The sequence below is a fragment of the Macaca mulatta genome, chromosome 9 (genome assembly GCF_049350105.2).
Source record: "Macaca mulatta isolate MMU2019108-1 chromosome 9, T2T-MMU8v2.0, whole genome shotgun sequence".
NCBI classification, from domain to species: domain Eukaryota; kingdom Metazoa; phylum Chordata; class Mammalia; order Primates; family Cercopithecidae; genus Macaca; species Macaca mulatta.
In genome coordinates, this window is record NC_133414.1 from 51309290 (window position 1) to 51328179 (window position 18890).

Here is an 18890-nt window from a genome sequence, read left to right on the forward strand (position 1 = left end):
CAAAATAACAAGGGTGACATGAGGCTGAGCACCGTGGCTCATACCTGTAATCCCAGCACTTTGGGATGCTGAGGTGGGCAGATCACCTGAGGTCAGAAGTTCAAGACCAGTCTGGCCAATATGGCAAAATCCCGTCTCTACTAAAAACACAAAAATTAGCTTGGCATGCCACCATGCACACCTGTAATCCCAGCTACTTGGGAGGCAGAGGCAGGAGAACCGCTTAAACCCAGGAGGCAGAGGTTGCAGTGAGCAAAGATTGTGCCACTGCACTCCAGTCTGGATGACAGACTGAGACTCTGTCTCAAAAAACAAAACAAAACAAAACAAACAAACAAAAAACAAGGGCTACTTGAGTACTTTCCTGAGAGTGATTTCAGAGGAATGTTATTTCACTATAATGATTTATTTGGAATGAAATGGAAAAGAAAATACAGTTGCAATGTTTAGGAAGTTAAAATTTGGACCTCCAGGGCAGATTCCATCTGCTCATTATTCTGCTTTCTTCTCTGTTAAATGGGACCGATAAACCCCGCCCTGCCTGACTGGTCAAATGAAAATGGTGTGAACAGACTGCTACCCCAGCACGGCTGCAGGGAGTCTCGTGTCTGGCTGGTCTCTGATGGCTCCTCACAACCTCATATAGTGCTTGGCACATGGTGAGCACTTCTTAAGTACTTGCTTAGATAAATAAATACAAAAGATGCACAAAAATAGGAAATGTACCATTATAATTCTTCCACCTCCCCTCCTTTAATCCCACACCCTACTGAAAAGGATGTAGGAAGAGTAAAAGCAAAGGGAAATTTACTTTATATTAATAAAAATGAGTAATTTTCAACTTAAAAGTCTCATGTATATAACCCACATTCAGGATATATTTCTCAAACCAATCTGTAAAAGAAATCATCCAAGATAGTTACCATTATGCCACTGACAGACTGTATTGCCAAGAAACCAGTTCCCTGTGGAGTGATAGTGCCTTAAAGGAAAAGCAAAAAAAGAAATATAGCAAACCACAAATTTTAGATTCTAGTTTAACATACTGGATATGGACATTTGGATTTGGATATAGATTTACATATATACTCCAAACCACCTCCCCACTCCCAGAAAAGAGAAAAATCTTAGGAGTGAAATTTTATGAAAGGAAAAGCAAAAAGCTATAATAATGCAGCCTGTAAGGTTTAATCTCAGCAATAGGCAAGTTATTGTCATCATATTTTACCCCAAAAGGCTGCTCCGCAATGCATGTGCTGTGGCGTATACTTTAGAAGCCTTTGTCTTCCATTGTGGTCTTCGATATAATAGAGTGGGATGGTCTGAAACCTCCTCCACCCTACAGAAAATATGATTGGATCTCGGGACTTGAGGATTTTCTTATACCAGCGATGTTTCTTCAGACGCATCTGAGGGGACGAGAGGGTAAGATGATTGATGGAGGGAAAATCCACAGAGCCTCAGGCACCAAATACCCAGCAAAGGGACCCACCTGCACGTATCCAACATTTCCCTCACTGTTGCCCAAGCCACCCAGGATAATGGAGTAATGGGGGTCAAAGTTCTGCACAAATTCACAGGGAACATTTTCAATCTCAACGCGGACGTACATCCCAGGTCGAAAACCCTCATACTGAACTCTGGCTTCATCATCTTGATCTTCAAATTCTGCGCGATTCAGCTACACATGACAGGAAAAAAAAAAAAAACCCATATGCCGTTATCTGTAATAAACATAAGAGTAACATGAACAAAGGCGCAATTTCTAAATAAAGGAACTATGGACAGAATTATGTAGGCTTTATCCTATTAAAAATACTACACATTTGGCCAGGCACAGAGGCTCACGCCTGTAGTCCCAGCACTTTGGGAGGCCGAAGCAGGTGGATCACATGAGATCAGGAGTTTGAAACCAGTCTTCAATATGGTGAAACCCCGTCTCTACTAAAAATACCAAAATTAGCTGGGTGTGGTGGTGTGTGCCTGTAGTCCCAGCTACTCAGGAGGCAGAGGTGAGAGAACTGCTTGAACCCAGGAGACGGAGGTTGCAGTGAGTTGTGATCGTGCCACTGCACTCCAGCCTGGGCAATAGAGCGAGATTCCGTCTCAAAAAACAAAAAGCAAGAAACAAACAAACAAAAAAAACCTACACATTTTACCTCTACAGTCTGCTCAGAATATGTCCCAACCGTTTTCTTCTCTGCTGCTCCAAGGGACAGCAAATGTAGATAACTCTGTGGAGCCCTGCGTGCCTGAGCACTGGAAATGTCTCCAGTCCACACCTTCTTTCCTTCCTCTCCAAACAATTCTTTCACACTTTTCCCGTCTTCAAACACCCAACACCAACCTCACCTCCACTCAGCTGATGGCTGTTTCCTGATTCACTCCAAAACCAAAAGAACCTCCCTGGTCAACCCTCTACCAGGGTTTCCTCCCATATCCAGCCTTATCAGAGTTCTGACCTGGCCCATAGGGGAGCTATGTGTGGCTATTTAAATTAAAATTAATTACAATTAGGTAATATTTAAAATGCAGTTCCTCAATCATACTAGCCACACTGGAAGTGGTCCATATCAACCTGCGGCCAGGGTTACAATACTGGGAAGCAAAGACGTGCATCTCCATGATCACAGAAAGTTCTACGGGCAGCTCAGGAACAGATGATTTGTCCATGCTTCTACTCAGGGCCACACATCACTTGCTCACTAGACATCATCCACTCTTCCTGGACTTTACTCCAACAGCTGTTCCCTCTGTTCCCTCTCTTATCTCAAAACCTTTTGATTCCACTTTTTCCACCAAGAACTGCTCCATTTCTCTGCTTCTCTCTGCAGCAAAACCCCACAAAAGTTTTCTGCAGTCACAGCTTCCAGTTCCTCTGCTCCCATTCTCCTACCTCCATGAAAATTGGTGCTTGCCAAGACTGATGAAGGCCCCCACACTGAAGGACTCTTCCAGTGGTCAACTGTGCCTTCACCATAGTTAACATGGCAGCAGGGTCTGAACAACGCTTCGCCTCCGTGTACAACTGGCTTCCCGTGTGCCTGCATGCTCACACTGCTTCTCCTGCCTGGGCACTGCTCAGGCCTCACGGCCACAGTCACCCCATCTCGCCCATGCCAGTCTTGCTCCTCCCACTCACTCTGCACTCACTCCCTGGCCACCTGACAATGTTAAGTGGCATCTACATGCTGAGGGCTGTACATCTAAGTCCCTGGCCAGACCTCTCTCCAGACCTGACACTCCACTTGTCTGCATGACACCCAACCGAAACAAACATCATCTTCCCAAAGCTGCATCTGCAGAGGGTTTCCTGTCTAACTTACAACAACCCATCCTTCCAGGAACTTCCAGTCACCATCCTCATTTCCTCTTACACACCCCACATTCAGTCCACCAGGAAATCCTACTGACCCAGCTTCTAAATAAAGTCTATCCGGGTTTGACTCTTTGTCTCATTTCCACTGCCAGCTCTCTGGTTTGTGCCACCTGCCTGATCTTTTGGCAGAGTGATCCGATTACCTTAATGTCTCTCCTCTGCTCAAAACCCTCCAAGGACTCCCATTTCAGAGTGAAACATTCAGTCTTTTCCAATGGCCCACAAGGCTCTAGGTAATTTTAAATTGTAAATGGTGTGAAGCAAAAACTTCAGAGTTAGCCTAGTCATGCCAATCAAAGATCAACACAGACTTGCAACCACGAAGCTAATGCCTAATCAGGAGATAGTTCTTTGACTAAATGAAGACCCAGATCTGTTCCAGCTTACACAGGCACTCCTGGCCTCACTAACAAGGCGCAACTCAGATGCTCACCATCAACTGTACACATGTTTCTGTGTCTGTCTCCTTCAGAGTGAGATCACCGCCTCCAGCAACCTGCTCAGCACCCCCAGGCAGGAGGGCCACACCATATCCCTTTATCTCTGCATCAGACCTTACATTCCACATGTCCTTCTGAACTCTGACCAGGATGAGTTTTCAGAGCACTCCTCCTATGAGCTCTGGTGTGTCCATAAGCCACATGGGCCACTGATCACCTGCCATTCAAATCAGGAAGCAGCAATCAGAATAGGCAGCCAATGCTTGCACTGAAATGAATACACTGTCTCAGATCACTACACTGTAAAAGTCTCAAAAGTAGAGACCATGCCTCAGTCATTTCTGTTTCCTAATTCTTGTTACAAAATAGGTATGGATCTTTTTCTGGTGACCTTCTGACTGCAGACACAATGAGCTCACTGCATGAATAAACACACTCATATGCATCTCTACCCAGGAGTCCAAATGAAAGGCACAGAAGCAGGATAGGAAGCAGGGACCCAAACAAAATCAGGGATTCCTGTGCTATGATAGTCTTGACAAGGGGCTGAGAGGAACTGAGGCTTCTCACCTGTGCTTGTTTCTGCATTTCTCCTTTAAGATCATCAAAATATGTGCTTTCTCCTTCATCATATTCTGCATCAAACATCTCCTTCAATTTTCTCTTCTTATCCAAATGCTTTTTCTTGGCACTTTCTTCTTCGTTGGAGTCAATTTCTTCCTTAACTTCTTTCTCTACCTCTTCATTCTTAAATTTCCAGAAGAAAAAATTTTGTGTATGTTTATGAAGGTCTTTTCTTTAAACATTAGATTTTTTAAAGTTCGATTTAAACAAAAATCTTAGCAAAATCTCTTATCACTATCAATAAAACAAAACAAAACACAACACAACCTTTGTCTCTGAATAACATGGTACTGCTACAGGAAATGGTTACATCTGCATTACAATTAGCTGCCATTCCTTAAGCTGGCTGGGAACACAAACTAGAATAAAAATAACAGATGTGTCCCTCACGGAGATGCTCCCAGACCCTGTTCCAAAGAAATATTAGGGAGAACAGGGACTTCGTTCTTTTAAATGACACTTAAATTTAAGAAGAGGAGAATGATGGCAATGGTCGAATGTAAGTCCAAGAAACTAAGACTTCTGTGAGTGAAAAATCACAGTGGACTTGGCAAATGACTATGGCAAGAAGCGGTAGTAATTGTTATCCAAAACTTAACAAGTAAACAAGAAAGCTTCTCTTTGGTCCCCACATCCCTACCCTTTAGGAAGGAATCTATCCATCCAGTCTGCAATCTTCACACATCACAAGTAAGATTTGCATTTCTCAATGTGGGCCTCTCTCAGAACACAATGACCAAGAACAGCCAGCCACAGCAAAGTCATACCTGAGTATCGGGACCTGATTTTCCCTTGTGCACATCCCCTGTTTCCAAGTCTTCAAAGTCACCGTAGAGCTCCTCTGGGAAAAGAACACCCAAAGGCTACTCCGGTGAGCCAGGCATGCAGGTGCTGCTGGCCCCACCCACCACAGGCCCACAGCGCACTCCACGCTCCAAGCCTCATTCTCACTGTTCCCGTCACTACACACACAGGCAAAACTGCACTAGGGAATGTTTCGTAAAACAATTAGTATTTCATCATCTGTTTAGGTAAACTAAATGGACTCAATCCACATTTCCACACTTAGTCAAAATCCCAATTTCAATTTTTCCAGTATAGATAATGGATACTGTTTTGTTTTTTTTTTTTTTTCCTGGAGATGGAGTCTCGCTCTGTCACCCAAGCTGGAGTGTAGTGACATGATCTTGGCTCACTTTAACCTCTGCCTCCCGGGTTCAAGCAATTCTACTGCCTCAGTCTCCCGAGTAGCTGGGATTATAGGCACCCGCCACCAGGCCTGGCTAATTTTTGTATTTTTAGTAGAGATAGGATTTCACCATATTGGCCAGGCTGGTCTCAAACTCCTGACCTCATGATCTGCCCTCCTCAGCCTTCCAAAGTGCTGGGATTACAGGCATAAGCCACTGCACCCAACCAATGGACACTCAAAAGACACAGAGGTCTATCTGTGTCCCCCAAACGAATAGTTCAAAGAGTGAATAGAAAAGCCCCACGCTGATACCAGCACATGTGAAAAGGAGTCTCAATGTAAGTTCAACACAACACAATCGTGTAACACACCTAGGGGAAATCTTAGATTATATAAAACATAGCATTTAGATTAAGAGTAGAGCCCCAGATCCCTTTTCCTAGCCAGGGGAACTGAGACATACAACACCTGGAAAATCGGGTAACTCCCACCCCAATACTGCGCTCTACCAAGGATCTTAGCAAACGAGCACACTAGGAGACTAAATCCCACACCTGGCCGGGAGGGTCCCATGCCCACGGAGCCTCCCTCATTGCTAGCACAGCAGTCCCCCCACAAGGCAGCAGCGAGGCTGGGGGAGGGGCGCCCACCATTGCTGAGGCTTAAGTAGATAAACAAAGCGGCTGGGAAGCTCCAACTGGGTGGAGCTCACAGCAGCTCAAGGAGTCCTGCCTGTCTCTGTAGACTCCACCTCTGGGGACAGGGCACAGCTAAACAACAACAACAACAACAACAACAACAAAAAGCAGCTGAAACCTCTGCAGACACAAATGACTCGGTCTGACAGCTTTGAAGTGAGCAGTGGATCTCCCAACACGGAGGTTGAGATCTGAGAATGGACAGACTACCTGCTCAAGTGGGTCCCTGACCCCTGAGTAGCCTAACTGGGAGACATCCCCCACTAGGGGCAGACCGACACCCCACATCTCACACGGTGGAGTACACCCCTGAGAGGAAGCTTCCATAGCAAGAATCAGACAGGTACACTCGCTGTTCAGCAATATTCTATCTTCTGCAGCCTCTGCTGCTGATAACCAGGCAAACAGGGTCTGGAGTGGACCTCAAGCAATCTCCAACAGACCTACAGCTGAGGGTCCTGACTGTTAGAAGGAAAAGTAACAAACAGGAAGGACACCCACACCAAAACCCCATCAGTACGTCACCATCATCAAAGACCAGAGGCAGGTAAAACCACAAAGATGGGGAAAAAGCAGGGCAGAAAAGCTGGAAATTCAAAAAATAAGAGCGCATTGCCCCCTGCAAAGGAACGCAGCTCATCGCCAGCAACGGATCAAAGCTGGACGGAGAATGACTTTGACGAGATGAGAGAAGAAGGCTCCAGTCCATCAAACTTCTCAGAGCTAAAGGAGGAATTACGTACCCAGTGCAAAGAAACTAAAAATCTTGAAAAAAATGTGGAAGAATGGATAACTAGAATAATGAATGCAGAGAAGGCCATAAACGAAAGGACAGAGATGAAAACCATGACACGAGAAATACGTGACAAATGCACAAGCTTTAGTAACTGACTCGATCAACTGGAAGAAAGAGTATCAGCGATTGAGGATCAAATGAATGAAATGAAGCGAGAAGAGAAACCTAAAGAAAAAAGAAGAAAAAGAAATGAACAAAGCCTGCAAGAAGTATGGGATTATGTAAAAAGACCAAATCTATGTCTGACTGGGGTGCCTGAAAGTGAGGGGGAAAATGGAACCAAGCTGGAAAACACTCTTCAGGATATCATCCAGGAGAACTTCCCCAACCTACTAGGGCAGGCCAACATTCAAATTCAGGAAATACAGAGAACGCCACAAAGATACTCCTCGAGAAGAGCAACTCCAAGACACATAATTGCCAGATTCACGGAAGTTGAAATGAAGGAAAAAATCTTAAGGGCAGCCAGAGAGAAAGGTCGGGTTACCCACAAAGGGAAGCCCATCAGACTAACAGCAGATCTCTCGGCAGAAACTCTACAAGCCAGAAGAGAGTGGGGGCCAATATTCAACATTCTTAAAGAAAAGAATTTTCAACCCAGAATTTCATATCCAGCCAAACTAAGTTTCATAAGTGAAGGAGAAATAAAATCCTTTACAGATAAGCAAATGCTTAGAGATTTTGTCACCACCAGGCCTGCCTTACAAGAGACCCTGAAGGAAGCACTAAACATGGAAAGGAACAACCGGTACCAGCCATTGCAAAAACATGCCAAAATGTAAAGACCATCAAGGCTAGGAATAAACTGCATCAACTAACGAGCAAAATAACCAGTTAATATCATAATGGCAGGATCAAGTTCACACATAACAATCTTAACCTTAAATGTAAATGGACTAAATGCTCCAATTAAAAGACACAGACTGGCAAACTGGATAAAGAGTCAAGACCCATCAGTTTGCTGTATTCAGGAGACCCATCTCACATGCAGAGACATACATAGACTCAAAATAAAGGGATGGAGGAAGGTCTACTAAGCAAATGGAGAACAAAAAAAAGCAGGGGTTGCAATACTAGTCTCTGATAAAACAGACTTTAAACCATCAAAGATCAAAAGAGACAAAGAAGGCCATTACATAATGGTCAAGGGATCAATTCAACAGGAAGAGCTAACTATCCTAAATATATATGCACCCAATACAGGAGCACCCAGATTCATAAAGCAAGTCCTTAAAGACTTACAAAGAGACTTAGACTCCCATACAATAATAATGGGAGACTTCAACACCCCACTGTCAACATTAGACAGATCAACGAGACAGAAAGTTAACAAGGATATCCAGGAATTGAACTCATCTCTGCAGCAAGCAGACCTAATAGACATCTACAGAACTCTCCACCCCAAATCAACAGAATATACATTCTACTCAGCATCACATCACACTTATTCCAAAATTGACCACATAATTGGAAGTAAAGCACTCCTCAGCAAATGTACAAGAACAGAAATTATAACAAACTGTCTCTCAGACCACACTGTAATCAAACTAGAACTCAGGACTAAGAAACTCAATCAAAACCGCTCAACTACATGGAAACTGAATAACCTGCTCCTGAATGACTACTGGGTACATAACGAAATGAAGGCAGAAATAAAGATGTTCTTTGAAACCAATGAGAACAAAGATACAACATACCAGAATCTCTGGGACACATTTAAAGCAGTGTGTAGAGGGAAATTTATAGCACTAAATGCACACAAGAGACAGTTGGAAAGATCTAAAATTGACACTCTAACATCACAATTAAAAGAACTAGAGAAGCAAGAGCAAACACATTCAAAAGCTAGCAGAAGGCAAGAAATAACTAAGATCAGAGCAGAACTGAAGGAGATAGAGACACAAAAAACCCTCCAAAAAATCAATGAATCCAGAAGTTGGTTTTTGGAAAAGATCAACAAAATTGATAGACCACTAGCAAGACTAATAAAGAAGAAAAGAGAGAACAATCAAATAGACGCAATAAAAAATGATAAAGGGGTTATCACCACCGACCCCACAGAAATACAAACTACCATCAGAGAATACTATAAACACTTCTACGCAAATAAACTAGAAAATCTAGAAGAAATGGATAATTTCCTGGACACTTACACTCTCCCAAGACTAAACCAGGAAGAAGCTGAATTCCTGAATAGACCAACAGCAGGCTCTGAAACTGAGGCAATAATTAATAGCCTACCAACGGAAAAAAGACCAGGACCAGATGGATTCACAGCTGAATTCTACCAGAGGTACAAGGAGGAGCTGGTACCATTCCTTCTGAAACTATTCCAATCAATAGAAAAAGAGGGAATCCTCCCTAACTCATTTTATGAGGCCAACATCATCCTGATACCAAAGCCTGGCAGAGACATAACAAAAAAAGAGAATTTTAGACCAATATCCCTGATGAACATCGATGGAAAAATCCTCAATTAAATACTGGCAAACCGGATTCAGCAGCACATCAAAAAGCTTATCCACCATGATCAAGGGGGCTTCATCCCTGGGATGCAAGGCTGGTTCAACATAGGCAAGTCAATAAACGTAATCCAGACTATAAACAGAACCAAAGACAAAAACCACATGATTATCTCAATAGATGCAGAAAAGGCCTTTGACAAAATTCAACAGCCCTTCATGCTAAAAACGCTCAATAAATTGGGTATTGATGGAACGTATCTCAAAATCATAAGACCTATTTATGACAAACCCACAGCCAATATCATACTGAATAGGCAAAAACTGGAAAAATTCCCTTTGAAAACTGGCACAAGACAGGGATGCCCTCTCTCACCACTCGTATTCAACATAGTGTTGGAAGTTCTGGCTAGGGCAATCAGGCAAGAGAAAGAAATCAAGGGTATTCAGTTAGGAAAAGAAGAAGTCAAATTGTCCCTGTTTGCAAATGACATGATTGTCTATTTAGAAAACCCCATTGTCTCAGCCCAAAATCTCCTTAAGCTGATAAGAAACTTCAGCAAAGTCTCAGGATACAAAATTAATGTGCAAAAATCACAAGCATTCTTATACACCAGTAACAGACAAACAGAGAGCCAAATCATGAATGAACTTCCATTCACAATTGCTTCAAAGAGAATGAAATACCTAGGAATCCAACTTACAAGGGATGTAAAGGACCTCTTCAAGGAGAACTACAAGCCACTGCTCAGTGAAATAAAAGAGGACACAAACAAATGGAAGAACATACCATGCTCATGGATAGGAAGAATCAATATCGTGAAAATGGCCATACTGCCCAAGGTAATTTATAGATTCAATGCCATCCCCATCAAGCTCCCATTGAGTTTCTTCACAGAATTGGAAAAAACTGCTTTAAAGTTCATATGGAACCAAAAAAGACCCCGCATTGCCAAGACAATCCTAAGTCAAAAGAACAAAGCTGGCGGTATCACGCTACCTGACTTCAAACTATACTACAAGGCTACAGTAACCAAAACAGCATAGTACTGGTACCAAAATAGAGATATAGACCAATGGAACAGAACAGAGTCCTCAGAAATAATACCACACATCTACAGCCATCTGATCTTTGACAAACCTCAGAAAAACAAGAAATGGGGAAAGGATTCCCTATTTAATAAATGGTGTTGGGAAAATTGGCTAGCCATAAGTACAAAGCTGAAACTGGATCCTTTCCTTACTCCTTATACAAAAATTAATTCAAGATGGATTAGAGACTTAAATGTTAGACCTAATACCATAAAAACCCTAGAAGAAAACCTAGGTAATACCATTCAGGACATAGGCATGGACAAGGAATTCATGTCTAAAACACCAAAAGCAACAGCAACAAAAGCCAAAATTGACAAATGGGATCTCATTAAACTAAAGAGCTTCTGCACAGTAAAAGGAACTACCATCAGAGTGAACAGGCAACCTACAGAATGGGAGAAAATTTTTGCAATCTACTCATCTGACAAAGGGCTAATATCAGAACCTACAAAGAACTCAAACAAATTTACAAGAAAAAAACAACCCCATCAAAAAGTGGGCAAAGGATATGAACAGACAGTTCTCAAAAGAAGACATTCATACAGCCAACAGACACATGAAAAAATGCTCATCATCACTGGCCATCAGAGAAATGCAAATCAAAACCACAATGAGATACCATCTCACACCAGTTAGAATGGCAATCATTAAAAAGTCAGGAAACAACAGGTGCTGGAGAGGACGTGGAGAAATAGGAACACTTTTACACTGTTGGTGGGATTGTAAACTAGTTCAACCATTATGGAAAACAGTTTGGCGATTCCTCAAGGATCTAGAACTAGAAGTACCATATGACCCAGCCATCCCATTACTGGGTATATACCCAAAGGATTATAAATCATGCTGCTATAAAGACACATGTACACGTATGTTTATTGCGGCACTATTCACAATAGCAAAGACTTGGAATCAACCCAAATGTCCATCAGTGACAGATTGGATTAAGAAAATGTGGCACATATACACCATGGAATACTATGCAGCCATAAAAAAGGATGAGTTTGTGTCCTTTGTAGGGACATGGATGCAGCTGGAAACCATCATTCTCAGCAAACTATCGCAAGAACAGAAAACCAAACACCGCATGTTCTCACTCATAGGTGGGAACTGAACAATGAGATCACTTGGACTCGGGAAGGGGAACATCACACACCAGGGCCTATCACGGGGAGTGGGGAGGGGGAAGGGATTGCATTGGGAGTTATACCTGATGTAAATGACAAGTTGATGGGTGCTGACGAGTTGATGGGTGCAGCACGCCAACATGGCACAAGTATACATATGTAACAAACCTGCACGTTATCCACATGTACCCTAGAACTTAAAGTATAATAAAAAAAAAAAAAAAAAAAAAAGAATCCCTGCCTACCCCCCTCCCAAAAAAAAAAAAAGAGTAGAGCCCCAAACCACACCAAACCCATGGGAAGAGCTTATTCACTCATTCATTCCTTCATTTGTTTTTGGAGCTCTGGGCTCAATTACAGTTCCCATTCTTAAAAGAAATAGACAAGTAAGGCTGCGTGCAGTGGCTCATGACTGTAAACCCAGCACTTTGGGGGCCTGGGAGGCAGAGGTTGCAGTGAGCCATAATTGCGTCACTGAACTCTGGCCTGGGTGACAGAGTGAGACCCTGTCTTAAAAAAAGGAAAACAAAAGAAACAGGCAAGTTAAAACTCATTTGGGAGAGCAATGGTTAGAAGGCTATTAAAACATTTTCACTTAAGGGCCAAAGAACCAGGTAGAAGTTATAATAGATAGGAAGCGCCTATTTGTAATAAAAGCAAAAAAGGATAAAATAGGAATAAACCTAACAAGAAATGCACCGGAACTTTATTTAAAAAAAAAAAAAAAAGAAGAAAAGCTTTAATATGCTACCAAAGGATGAAAGGAATAGTATCACCACCAACACTCGTATGTGCTCTGCACACCAGGCACTGCATTAAGTACTTTCCTAAGCTTAACCACATTCTTCAACCCAAGGAAGTAGGTGTTGTAAATATTATCTACGGAATAATGATATGTTCTCATTTCAAAAGAAAGACTCGACTTCACAAATACGCCAATTCTCCTTTTAGCACAGTTACAACCCAAAACCACCACTAAGGATTTCTGATCTAGAGAAGATAACACATTATTCCCTCCTAAAAAGTGTAACCTAAACTCTAGGTTACCTAGACAGGAGACGATCAGTGGAGAATTCTGAAAGGTGGAAAGAAAAAGGCTGCTGACAGACTCTAGGACTAGGGAATGTATAGCGGCCAGGTGTCTCCTTGGACCTCATCCAACAGGAAGGTGACCCAGGCCCAGAGTCTCCCAACTCCCAAGGTAGCAATAGAAGGCAACCCAGGCAGACTCAGTCCTCCCAGATCAAAGGAGATCTTCCCCACAACAAGAAAACCAGCTCCACACACCAAGACAACCACCATTCCCCACCCACCTAGCTGCAGCAGGTGGCCCAGCCTGGGGCAGCTCCCCTGTTCCCTCAGGTGGGCATCAGCAGGGACTGGTGGGAGAACCCCAGTGATACCAGATATGCCAAACAGACCAAAATAACACCATGAAGGCTCTGAAATTAAATTGTCAATGGAATTACAGCCCACAAAGTAGACCAGGACCTATAGACTAAACCGAAACAGGACTGCCTGCAAAAATAAAAAAATTACATAGGCAGATGTTGGAACCATCATCGCTTATAGCAGTCAGTATAAAAATGCTTCAACAAGCAACTACAAATCCTATGGCAACAAACAAAGAACTGAAAATGTCAGCAAAGAAACTGAAGAAGAATCAAATGGAAATTACAGAAATATAAAATACAGTAACAGAATTAAAAAAAAAAAATCTATCTGGATGGGCTCTATTGAGTAAAAGTGGAGATGACAGAGGACAGAATCAGAGAAGCTGAAACCTGATCAACAGAATTCACCCAGTCTGAAAAACAGAGAGAAAATAACCTGAAAACAAATGAAGAGAGCTGCACGGACCTGTGGGACAATAACAAAAGACCCCGCATTTATGTTATCTGAGTCCCATAGGAGACCAGAGCTGCGAAAGCATGCAAATAACTAATTCCTGATGCTTCCCACATTTGGTGAAAGATATAAACTTACAGATTCAAGAAGTGGAGCAAACCTGGAAGTATACCAAAAGAAAGCAACACTGATTAAACTTTCAAAACTAAAAACAAAGATCAAAAAAGGGAGAATGCCAGCAGGGACACACCAACTCAAATGCCAGTGTATTTCTCCTCTAAAATCATGGAGGCCAGAAGGAAGTGGCACAACATTTTTAAGTGCTTAAAAACAAACAAAAAAAAAAAACAAAAAAACCTGTTGGCTACAAATTATATATCCCATGAAACTACCCTTCAGAAATGAAGAGAGAAATAAAGACATTCTCAGAGGAAGAGAATATAGGAATTTGTCACTGGTAAATTTAGAAATGCTAAAAAGTGGCTACAGAAATATATTCTGTCATTTCCACTACACAAAAAATTAAAACAAAAAAAATCAAAATAAAAAAATGACTACAGAAAGTTCTTATGCAGAAGGGATGAATATGGGACTATGGGAGGAGGGACAAAGGAAAGACCAGAAATGTGGAAACCTCACACTAGACAATCCATAGTTCTTAAAATCACATTTGACGACTCAAACAAAAACTATACCACAACCTAATACTCAAGTCAGTGATTTATAAGAGTGGAAAAGGTCAGCTTAAGGAGATTTTGGGCTGAGACAATGGGGTTTTCTAAATATACAATCATGTCATCTGCAAACAGGGACAATTTGACTTCTTCTTTTCCTAACTGAATACCCTTGATTTCTTTCTCTTGCCTAATTGTCCTAGCCAGAACTTCCAACACTATGTTGAATAGGAGTGGTGAGAGAGGGCATCCCTGTCTTGTGCCAGGATACAAAATTAATGTGCAAAAATCACAAGCATTCTTATACACCAGTAACAGACAAACAGAGAGCCAAATCATGAATGAACTTCCATTCACAATTGCTTCAAAGAGAATAAAATACCTAGGAATCCAACTTACAAGAGATGTAAAGGACCTCTTCAAGGAGAACTACAAACCACTGCTCAGTGAAATAAAAGAGGACACAAACAAATGGAAGAACATACCATGCTCATGGATAGGAAGAATCAATATCGTGAAAATGGCCATACTGCCCAAGGTAATTTATAGATTCAATGCCATCCCCATCAAGCTACCAATGAGTTTCTTCACAGAATTGGAAAAAACTGCTTTAAAGTTCATATGGAACCAAAAAAGAGCCCGCATCTCCAAGACAATCCTAAGTCAAAAGAACAAGGCTGGAGGCATCACGCTACCTGACTTCAAACTATACTACAAGGCTACAGTAACCAAAACAGCATGGTACTGGTACCAAAATAGAGATATAGACCAATGGAACAGAACAGAGTCCTCAGAAATAATACCACACATCTACAGCCATCTGATCTTTGACAAACCTGAGAGAAACAAGAAATGGGGAAAGGATTCCCTATTTAATAAATGGTGCTGGGAAAATTGGCTAGCCATAAGTACAAAGCTGAAACTGGATCCTTTCCTTACTCTTCATACGAAAATTAATTCAAGATGGATTAGAGACTTAAATGTTAGACCTAATACCATAAAAATCCTAGAGGAAAACCTAGGTAATACCATTCAGGACATAGGCATGGGCAAAGACTTCATGTCTAAAACATCAAAAGCAACGGCAGCAAAAGCCAAAATTGACAAATGGGATCTCATTAAATTAAAGAGCTTCTGCACGGCAAAAGAAACTACCATCAGAGTGAACAGGCAACCTACAGAATGGGAGAAAATTTTTGCAATCTACTCATCTGACAAAGGGCTAATATCCAGAACCTACAAAGAACTCAAACAAATTTACAAGAAAAAAACAAACAACCCCATCAAAAAGTGGGCAAAGGATATGAACAGACAGTTCTCAAAAGAAGACATTCATACAGCCAACAGACACATGAAAAAATGCTCATCATCACTGGCCATCAGAGAAATGCAAATCAAAACCACAATGAGATACCATCTCATACCAGTTAGAATGGCAATCATTAAAAAGTCAGGAAACAACAGGTGCTGGAGAGGACGTGGAGAAATAGGAACACTTTTACACTGTTGGTGGGATTGTAAACTAGTTCAACCATTATGGAAAACAGTTTGGCGATTCCTCAAGGATCTAGAACTAGATGTACCATATTACCCAGCCATCCCATTACTGGGTATATACCCAAAGGATTATAAATTATGCTGCTATAAAGACACATGCACACGTATGTTTATTGCAGCACTATTCACAATAGCAAAGACTTGGAATCAACCCAAATGTCCATCAGTGACAGATTGGATTAAGAAAATGTGGCACATATACACCATGGAATACTATGCAGCCATAAAAAAGGATGAGTTTGCGTCCTTTGTAGGGACATGGATGCAGCTGGAAACCATCATTCTTAGCAAACTATCACAAGAACAGAAAACCAAACACCGCATGTTCTCACTCATAGGTGGGAACTGAACAATGAGATCACTTGGACTCAGGAAGGGGAACATCACACACAGGGGCCTATCATGGGGAGGGGGGAGGGGGAGGGATTGCATTGGGAGTTATACCTGATGTAAATGATGAGTTGATGGGTGCAGCACACCAACATGGCACAAGTATACATATGTAACAAACCTGCACGTTATGCACATGTACCCTACAACTTAAAGTATAATAATAATAAATTAATTAATTAATTAATTAATTAATTAAAAAAAAAAAAAAAGAGTGGAAAAGGTAAAGAGACATAAATGCAAGGCAGGTTTCCACACTTTGAAGTGGTAAATACTGGTACCAGTGGACTACTATATTACAACGCATATTGTAACATCCAGAGCAAACACTTTAAGACTATACAAAGAGGTACACGCAACAACATTATATAGAAATAGATCAAGATGGAGCTAAAGAAAAAGGAAACAAAAAAGCAAATAATAAAAACATCAGATATAAGCAATTATGTAACAATAAGCACCTTAAATGTAAATGGTCTAAATAAACCAAAAGACAGATTGATGAAGAGCCTATAATAAACACATGGCCCAACTAGATACTGTTCATAAGAAACTTCAAACTCACATAAGGACCTAAGTAGGCTGAAAGTAGAAGAGTGGAGAAAGATATCTTATATAATCATTAATTTTTTAAGGAAGCAGGAATGAATATATTAATATCTCATGAAGTAGACTTCAAGCAAAATAATTTACCAGAGCTGGAGAGAGGGTCTTTGCTGAATTTTAAGATAATAAAATTTCCTATGCTGCCTTGACATCTTTGAGCCTTACAGGGCCCCAAAGGCCTAGCCATGGGTTTTCCTGTTTCTGACAGACAGCTCCTACCCTGCCACCCAGCAGGAAAGGCTCCCCACCTGGCTAGTTCTTTTATCAGCCAGAGCAGCTGCACCTCAGCCTAAGAAGTTTCACTTCACCTGTCTGCCAGCCCATGAATTTATTCAAACAAGCCAACTGCATTCCCCCTCAGGAACCATTAGTCATTGTGCGCTCTTGTTACTACCAAGCCTGCCTGCCTCCTCAGACCCCAGCCCTCACTCCGCTACAGAGTACGGTGCCCATCTGACCCTGTGTGGCATTCAGTGTCCTCCTCTGAGCTGTGGGTATATGTGACTAAAACACTGCTGTCAATCTCATCCATCCACACCAGGTGTTGTGTTCAGCCATCTCCTACACTTTAGGGCAGGGACCCCTCCTTCACCAATGGCGTGAAAAGGAAGTGACCATAACAACTGCTTAATGACAAAAGGATTAACCCACCAAGAAGACATCTACTTCAACATCCTCCTCTCAGCAACTGTTAAAACTAGGCAGAGGTTGGGCGCAGTGGCTCATGCCTGTAATCCCAGCACTCTGGGAGGCCAAGACAAAGGACTGCTTGTGGCCAGGAGTTTGAGCATGGGAAACATAGCAAGGCCCTGTCTCTCCAAAAAATTTTAAATTTAGCCAGGTATGGCGGCACACACCTATAGTACCAGCTACTCAGGAGGTTAAGCCAGGGGAACTGCTTGAGCCTAGGAGGTCAAGGCTGCAGTGAGTCATGTTCGTGCCACTGCACTCTAGCATAAGTGACAGAGTGAAACTAGGCAGCAAAGGAGTAAGGATTTACAAAAGATCTGAATAGTCAACCAGCAAAATCTGACATCTGTACAACACCCCACTCCCCAACAGTAAAATACACACATTTTTAAAGCCAACAGAAATCTACCAAGATGAAATACATTTGGGGCAATAAAAGAAATCACAGCAAATCTACAAGAATTCAAATCATAAGAATATGTTCTCAGAACATAATGTAATCAAGCTAGAAATCTATAACAGAAAGACAGGAAACTCTCTAAATACTTGATAATTAAAACAACATATATATAAATAATGCATGGGCCAAAAAGAAGTCCCAAAGGAAATATGAATGAAAATACAACACATGAACATTTGTGGGGTACAGCACAGCAGTACAGAGAAGGAAACTTAAGCACTAAATGCTCACATTAGAAATGAGAAAAGATAAACCAATAACCTAAGAAACTTCAAGATTAACAAACCCCAAACAGAAGAATAGAAATAATAAGGGCAGAAATTGGCCGGGCGTGGTGGCTCATGCCTGTAATCCCAGCACTTTGGGAGGCCAAGGCGGGTGGATCACCTGAGGTAGGGAGTTTGAGACCAGCCTGACCAACATGGAGAAACCCGTCTCTACAAAAAATAACAAAAAATTAGCTGTGCGTGGTGGTGCATGTTTGGAATCCCAGCTACTCGGGAAGCTGAGGCAGGAGAATCACTTGAACCCAGAGGCGGAGGTTGCAGGGAGCCAAGATCGTGCCATTGCACTCCAGCCTGGGCAACAAGAGTGAAACTCAGTCTCAAAAAAAAAAAAAAAACTAAATAAATAAAAAATAAAGGGCAGAAATCAATAAAATTGAAAACAGAAAAACAGAGAAAAGCAATGAAACAAAAAGCTGGTTATTTGAATAGAATCAACAAAACTAATAAATTTTACGACAAAGATAAAAACAGAGAAGACACAAACCAACAACATCACGAATAAAACAGGGGTTATCAAAAAGGCTCCCGCAGCCGTTAAAGAGTGTTAAGCAAATACTCGAAACATCAC

At 41.7% G+C, this 18890-nt stretch overlaps 1 protein-coding gene across 9 annotated transcripts in view; it reads right to left on the reverse strand.

Annotated features, from left to right (window-relative positions):
- Nucleotides 1–18890, reverse strand: part of LOC106995720 (ribosome biogenesis protein BMS1 homolog) — a 55231-nt gene that overhangs the window by 9246 nt on the left and 27095 nt on the right. For 6 of the 9 annotated variants that reach the window (XM_077945532.1, XM_077945529.1, XM_077945533.1 and 3 more), the window contains exons 14-18: nt 5211–5284; nt 4390–4566; nt 1493–1681; nt 1229–1409; nt 924–982 (exon numbers count right to left, since the gene is read on the reverse strand). In XM_077945532.1, the coding sequence (XP_077801658.1) occupies nt 924–982; nt 1229–1409; nt 1493–1681; nt 4390–4566; nt 5211–5284 (680 nt within the window). The remainder of the gene's footprint in view (nt 1–923; nt 983–1228; nt 1410–1492; nt 1682–4389; nt 4567–5210; nt 5285–18890) is intronic. The other 3 variants (XM_077945535.1, XM_077945534.1, XM_077945536.1) reach the window with 1 other exon arrangement.